Source organism: Gouania willdenowi, chromosome 20 (assembly GCF_900634775.1).
Source record: "Gouania willdenowi chromosome 20, fGouWil2.1, whole genome shotgun sequence".
NCBI classification, from domain to species: domain Eukaryota; kingdom Metazoa; phylum Chordata; class Actinopteri; order Blenniiformes; family Gobiesocidae; genus Gouania; species Gouania willdenowi.
Window position 1 is genome coordinate 11,319,802 of NC_041063.1, and position 7,639 is coordinate 11,327,440.

Here is a 7,639-nt window from a genome sequence, read left to right on the forward strand (position 1 = left end):
ATTAGTGTGCAAAAAAAAGAAAATTCCAAGAATTCTTTTTTCGTAAACACAGTTCGACAAACAAACCACCAATTCATGTTATGGCTGAAAAGCAGCAATGTAAGAACTAGTTTGTCAAATCTGGGTTAGAATAACAAAAAAAAAGAAAACTGTTTTTGTTTCTGAAACCAAAATAGAAATAATTTCCCCTTTGCTTGTAACATTGTCCCATGGTGCGCCTAAATAACCGAGGGATAGTTTCCTGCACGCAATGACCCTGATCTGGATGGATTGGATAAGAACATATTGTACTTTACTTTAAATAAATCTGATGATTTCATTCCATAATAATAAAGAAAAATCAGCATTATCACTATAATAATCAAATTGAACAGAAATCCCATACAAAGATATGATCGTACAGTCTGTATATTATCCATAATGTGTCAAATCATCCATCACAGCATCACGTTGTACCACTGTGCTCTGTGACAATATATCCTAATCTATGGGCTGAGATTTGTTTCACGAGTAACTGAATTTGAATCGTTGGTATGGAATACTGTTGTGAAGCTGAATTAGTAACTTGAAATTATATTTTTCCTGTTGAAAATAATTCATCTCAGTACAAAAAAATTCAATATATTTCTGCCTCTCAAATTCAATTTCACGACACGGAGACACTTTCGGTCCGCGAGGTTGAACAATCAATCACTGAATAATGGAACCCAGGATAACAAACTCAACTTCTTACTTCTTCAAAAGTCAAGAACAAAAAACAGGTACGTTAAAGGGAAATAAAAAAACAAAATATTGCAAATCAACAAATATTGTGCACCAGGGCTCCCATACAAAAATATATATGAATATGAAAATATAAATCAGAGCAGGAGGAGATCAGGGTTAAATATAGCAACACATTGTCATCTGGGGCAATGGGACATTTCAGTTAAAGTGTCGTTGTGAGTTACTAGTCTGACGTTTTTTCAGGACTATATGTAATAATATACATAAAATAAAGGCCTTTATTATAGATATCTATGGTCACACCCTATAAAGGAGATTTTTTTTTTTGTAGATGTAAACAGGAGTTCCATGAATCAGTGATTGATTGCTCAACCTCGCCGACCGGCAGTGTGTCTGCGTGTAGTGAATTTTAAGTGCGTGCAGTGAATCTGAATTTGAAAAGCAGAAATATATAGAATTTTTGGAATATACAAACAGGAAAAAGTTACTAATTCAATTTCAAGACAGTATATTCAATTTGAAGTTGTCACTCTCAAAATTTAAAGTCACTATTTCAGTTTCAAAACAGTAAATTCAATTTCAAGTTGTTACTTTCAAATTCAATACCAACTATTCAAATTCAGTTTCTAGTGGCACAAATCTCAGACCATACTAATCGTACCTAATGTAAACTTTGTGATCACACCTATTGTTTTGTCTGTCTACCCGTCAGACGTCTCAGCCAAGCCCTAGCGGTCAGTCTACATGCAGCAGTGAGCAGTCCCCCGTCAGCACCTATCCCAGCAGTGGACTCCAGCTTGCTGTGAGCGCGGGACGCTCGCCAGGGGAGGGGCTGGATGAGGATGAGGAGAAGGATGACGAGGAGGTGGAGGAGGAGTGCGAGGGTGAGCCAGCCCCCATCATGGACTCCACCATCTCCACAGCCACAGCGGCAATGCTGACCCTGCAGGCAAGGCGAAGCATCGGCCGACCGCTGCGCTGGATGGAGCACATGAAGATGGAGAGGTTGAAGCAGGTGAACGGCACGCTGCCCAGGCTGGGGCCCCTGTCCCCTACACCGCCATTCAAGGGTTCTACAGTGCCCAACATCCCAGGAAAGGGTAAGATCAAAGAGGTTCATTGGAGACAAGAGACTTTGTTGGTTTGATATGTTCAAAAGTCAGATTAAATTCACCCATCATGGGCTGCGTACATAAAAACAGCCCACAAACAAACACTTTGTGTTTTCTCATTTAGCTCTGGAAAGAAAAACGCAAAGACAATAGAAACTGACAATTAGAGGTCGACCAATATGGGATTTCAAAGGCCGATACAGATACAGATTTAAAAAAACAAAAACAAATTCAAGCCGATATTTGAGGCCGATATACTTTTTTTTTCAAAGCACATTGATTATGAAAGACAATTGAAACACTCATGATATAAATGTATATATTAGAAATTAAATTAAATACACCAATAGAACTCTAAACATTTATTGAACTTTAAATATACCTGTACACAACCAAGTAAAACAAAAATCATATTATATCAGGCAATATTATATTATATCCTTATCCTATTATATCGGCTTTTTATTTGTAAGCCTATTGGCTTCTACCTCTCCCATGCACATGCTATTACTGTTACTTTTTTTGTCGTTGTATATTCATACACCTTAATCGCTACTCTAAAGTGCTAAAAAAAAATTAATTAAAAAAATTGGTCGATGACCGACATTGAAAAAAGTCCATATATCGGCCCGATATATACAGTACTACTCCTGACGATTCAGAACTGTAGTAGACTGTACGCACTAAAAGAACAGAGCTTGTGGCTCTAAGCCTTGCTGAGAATTTGTACAACACATTAAAGTCACACACATTTTGAGGCGAAAGCTTAATACACATATTTTTGTGTCAACAGATCAGTTATTGCATCACACTTTACGGTAGTAATCATTTTGAACATACCTACATCAATTAGATCCCGTGTCAAACTCGAGGCCTGGGGACGAAATCCGGCCCTTTGAAGCTCCCAATTCAGCCCGCAGGAGAAACTAGAAATGACGGCAAAGATTTCCCTTGGTATCACAGTTTTCCCATGCTTATATCACATGATGAGTCATTTTTAATTTCTTGTAAGTACTTTCAGTTTTTCCAAAATCCTACAATTTTCCTCAAAATATTCCCCAAAATATTCCCGAATTGAATAAAAATTTGTCACCAAATCAAAGAAAATTTAAGATCCTGCAGGGACTGATATCACTTATTGCTTGGATATTGTCGGTGCCTTACATGGTTAAACATGGAAGTGTAAACTCGGGCACATGAATGATGAAATCGCTCATTTTATCGCCTATAATCTGCAGCCCGCTTGAGATTAAACTGGTCTGTTTTTGGCCCCTGAACTAAAACGCTCCTGAATATAGGCAGCATGTTAATTTTTAGGCTGAGTGTTAATCTGATTGTTGTGCTATTCTTAGGCCACTGTGCCTGATTTATCAGACTATCTTTTTGCTCCCCGCGTTGTTAAGGTAAAAAACATGCGTCGTGTAGAGATTTTGCCGTGCAGTCCAACAGCACGGTGCACCATGATAAGGGATTAGAAAACAGACTTTGCTCCATTAAAAAAGGTGTAACAGGAGACTGTAAAAAGACAATGTGATGATTGCTAGAGAGTCAACATCAGAGGCACCACCATACTCCGGACCAGTACTAGTTCCTGGGCTTTGCGGCCAAGCCATGCCAAGTCAGGAAGATGTGAACTGAGCTCACCTACACCAACACCCCATGCTGCACTCACTGCAACACACAGACCTGCCCTCCCTAATCAGCTCCACAATCCTGTGCTCAAAACACAGATAGCGCAACTGAATCACAGCCCTGGATAATGATGAAGTTTGATTTAGTTGAATGGGGGTGGGCGCAATCCTGAGCGCAAATGTACCCCACCTCTCTCCTTTGAAAACACACCTTCTGACTGCACCTTGAATACTTACACATCTACAAAATAGGTTAACTGACATGCTCTGTTTCTGCTTCTCTTCAGGATCTTGCCTGGGCAGAAAGTTGGCGCTGTCTGCACCACAGCCTCCTGCTCACACCGATTTGGGCAGCACAGAGCTAACTGTCCTCAACCTGCTTCGAGACAGGCGTGACAGCAGCGGTAGTGCCACCAGCTCAGCATACCTGAGCAGTAGCCGCCGCTCCTCAGGCATCTCCCCATGCTTCTCCAGTCGACGCTCCAGCCAAGCTTCTCAGAGTGAGGGTACGATGGCGGCCAGCCACCACCGCCGCCTCCACAACCTGAGCTCCACTGACTCCTATGATCCCATCTCCACTGATGCATCTCGCCGGTCTAGTGAGGCCAGTCATTATGGGAGCGGGACAGGAACAGGGGGTGCAGGGCTTCTTTCAGGTGGAGGGTGTGGGGGTGTCGGAGGACTAGGAATGGGAGGCGGAGGATCACGAGGGATGTTAAATTTAACTCCGGCACAGCACTATCACCTTAAAGCCAAGTATGCAGCTGCAACTGGAGGCCCGCCCCCCACACCTTTACCCAACTTGGAACGCATGAGCTTGATGACTCGAATGGCCATGATGGATGATGGAGACACCAACCACAGTTTACCACCACTTGTAAGGCCTCCTCGTTACACCGAAGACACCAACGGGTACAGCAGTGGTTTAGGCCATGCAAATTACAGAAGGAGGGTCCTCTATCCTGGTGAGGGACCACTGAATGTCAACCGAAGAGCCAGTGATCCAGTGCGAACACAGGCCCCTGAAATGTGTAGTTTGCCCCCAGTGCAACGTTTTAACAGCCTTAATAACCTTCACCCGCTCCCACCTCTGAATCATCACTCCACACCTGAGTCTCGTAACTTCAGCCTACAGAACTACACACGTTCAGAGGTCAACCTGCAGAGAGGCCTGCAGCACTCGCCATACACCCCAAGCATTGCAGAACACGTGGCCTTAGAAGCTCTCGCAATGGAAGATAACAGTGAGCCGGGGCTGTTGCTTGGAGACGAAGATATACTACCAGATGACTTGGTGCAGTATCTCCACTCCGAGGTTCAGGAGGACAATGGCTCATATGTCCACAATGATGACCAGATAGGTCTTAGCCAAAGGGGCCCCTCAAATCACCTAATAGGTCAACTAGATCAGATCCATACTTCAGGATTCAATATGACCTTTGCTGGTCCAAACAATCTCCAGCAGAACCAGGGAACTGAGCGGCATAGTCCTAGCAAGCTTCCTATCCAGTGGAATGAAGTAAGCTCCGGTAGTGTTGACCAGTCTCCTCAAAGGGATCTCATCCATCAATCACAGTGTGGAAAGTGGTCCAGCAGCACACTGAATAAGCCTGTGTCCGTACCTTTTGGCAGGTTTGGAAACATGATGGTTCAGCAGCAAGTGTCACAGGAGTTTTCAAACAGCTGTGCCCAGGCTAATCAGTCTCAGAGTTCTTGTTGCATCAAGCTGGAGACACCAACCAATCCTTGCAGTGAGATGAGATGTACTGGTCCCAACGCCGCTGAAAGGCCCACTTTTTCACAAACATTGAACGGGGCTTTGTCTCAGGGCTTTAAACAGCAGGCCTCAAATGGACCCCAAACACAGGCCAACTTTGAACAGAATCAGAACTGCTCAAACAAGGTTGGAAACACATTAATGCATATCAAGCCCTTCATGGACACCCTCCCTACCCTCTCCGTGGGAGCTGCAGATCATCATAATCGGATGCCACATGCCCCTCACCCACCAATAAATGGTTACAGAAACCTGGCGAGATTCCAGCAGTACATCATTCCAGAGACCTCCAAAGAAACTCAGTCATGCCAAAATCAGCAAAAAAACCTGCAAAGAAGTGATGGTCACTGCTCTCTTGCACATCGAGTATCTGGACTTAAGCTAGAGGCCCCAGATGGTGCATACCTAGACCAGGGATTTGGTGACTGCCTTTCTTATGAACCCGGATCCAAGTCTTCTGCTTTTCCTGTTCTGGAAGATCAGTGCCTCTTGGATTCCATGGCTCAGTATGACGGACATGATTTTGGCAGTGGGAACTCCAATCTGCTTCTTTCCCCAGGTGCAGACCAGGTGACCAGCACAGTGGATGGCAATGTGCCTGGTAGTCTAGACGAAGGAGTAACCTTGGACTTTGGTACCATCCTTGAGGATGGCTATGACCAGGGCAGCCTGGTCTCTGGGGTTTTGAGTCCCTCGATACTTCAGGGGCTTTCCAGGACCTCTTCACGACTCACCACTCCACGAATATCCACCAACTTTCAAACTGTGGCACCTGGCATCAACAACATGGCCATCGGAGACATGAGCTCTCTCCTCACAACACTTGCTGAAGAGAGCAAGTTCCTGGCTATCATGCATTAGTGGTTCTATCTTTGCTTTCTCTTCTTAGGTAAACTGGAAAAAGGAAGAGGAACACTGGTGTATGTGAAGATAAAGAAAAAGAAAAGTGGCAACTTCAAGAACTTCATGTCTGATAAAAACATAATTGCCAAACTCTTATTTTGTAAAGAATTTAACATTCCGCACAGAAAGGGGTGTCAAAATGTTGTACAGTTATATTCCTTTTCTGGAATGAAGGCGATTTTTGAGAGCCCTTCAATTTGCATTACCTTTGTGATGGTGAGCAAAAGCTCGTTTCCTTGAATCAGTATTCATTGTATTGTCATTGTTTTTTGCTGGACGCCCTGTTGTTAAAAAAAGCCTGCATGTTATAAAGTGAATCATTGAACTCTGTCTATATAAGTACATAGACTTATGTGCCAAGAATCAACGGTTCTAATCCTTTTACGTTCAAAAGAGCTCAATCTGTGTCTTTTTGCAGATGGAAGGATGTTGGACATTGTTTGATCAGGCTGGGCAAACTATTTTAAATATTATAGTGCTTTAGTTATTTTTGCTATAATTTTTGCTTTTTTTACTTTGTGAATTTCTTAAATGTCACAGTGCTTTTACCAAGGTTTACCAAGTGGTGTTTTTGTGACGATGATATCGACTCGAGTCCATAAGCCTTTTTAATGCACCCTAGATTCTCATATACTTGATATCTCAGTGACTTGATTTAGTCTGTAAAGGTACTCAAAGTTGTATATAACTGTTTTTGGATTTAGTGACCTGACCTGTGACGTGGATCGCAGGGTTGTTCAGAGCCATGGTTTCTTTTTGTCCTTGATTTGGTGCTTAAATCATCTGGAAAGTTATTTGATAGTGTTAGACAAAATAGTAGTGCACAGCACATGACAAACGAATTACCAAAAACATTTCTTGTTTAAATTTTTGATTTTTTTTTTTTTTTTTTTTTTTTTTTTTTTTTTTTTTTTTAATTGCCAATTTAATGCATGGAATTAAACAAAAAAATCATACAGCATGCAACTAAAAAAAAAAATAATAAAAAAAGACGTCCCCTAGGGGAATTGCCCCAAAATTTAGAATGATCTACACACATAGATTTTTTTTTTTTTTTTTTATGTATTGTATATAAGTCATTATTACCTCTGAATCCCAATTTAAAATGTATCATTAAAACTTAATGAATGTTTATCCTAATATTTGAAATTTACAGGATAAAATAACATTTTAGTTCAAATGGGAAGCCCTCATACACTTTTACATTTTTTTTTTCTCGCAGACTGATAATTTTGTTTCCCTGATCATCTGTATTCATTTCTCCAAAGCTCCTCAGCTCAGAATGTGTACTGCCATCAAGTATTGCCGTGGCTTTGTCAGCAGTGTCAGTATTGCCTTGCTGTCTTAGGGGCTGCACACAGAATATCATTTAGTCTGTAAATCAGCACGGCGTGGTACATTTTTTTTTTTTATTCTTTGGTATTTTTTGGGTCATACTTGTAGCAGTGGATTGATGTTGTTAATTGTTTTTTTTTGGTTTGTTTTTTTTA

The 7,639-nt window shown here is 41.6% G+C and overlaps 1 protein-coding gene across 1 annotated transcript in view; it reads left to right on the plus strand.

Moving 5' to 3' along the window:
* Positions 1 to 6,982, plus strand: part of gli3 (GLI family zinc finger 3) — a 111,662-nt gene extending 104,680 nt beyond the window's left edge. Inside the window, exons 14-15 of the mRNA XM_028434945.1 lie at positions 1,439 to 1,826; positions 3,757 to 6,982. Coding sequence (XP_028290746.1) covers positions 1,439 to 1,826; positions 3,757 to 6,107 — 2,739 coding nt within the window. The 3' untranslated portion in view covers positions 6,108 to 6,982. The remainder of the gene's footprint in view (positions 1 to 1,438; positions 1,827 to 3,756) is intronic.
* Positions 6,983 to 7,639: the final 657 nt, after the last annotated feature.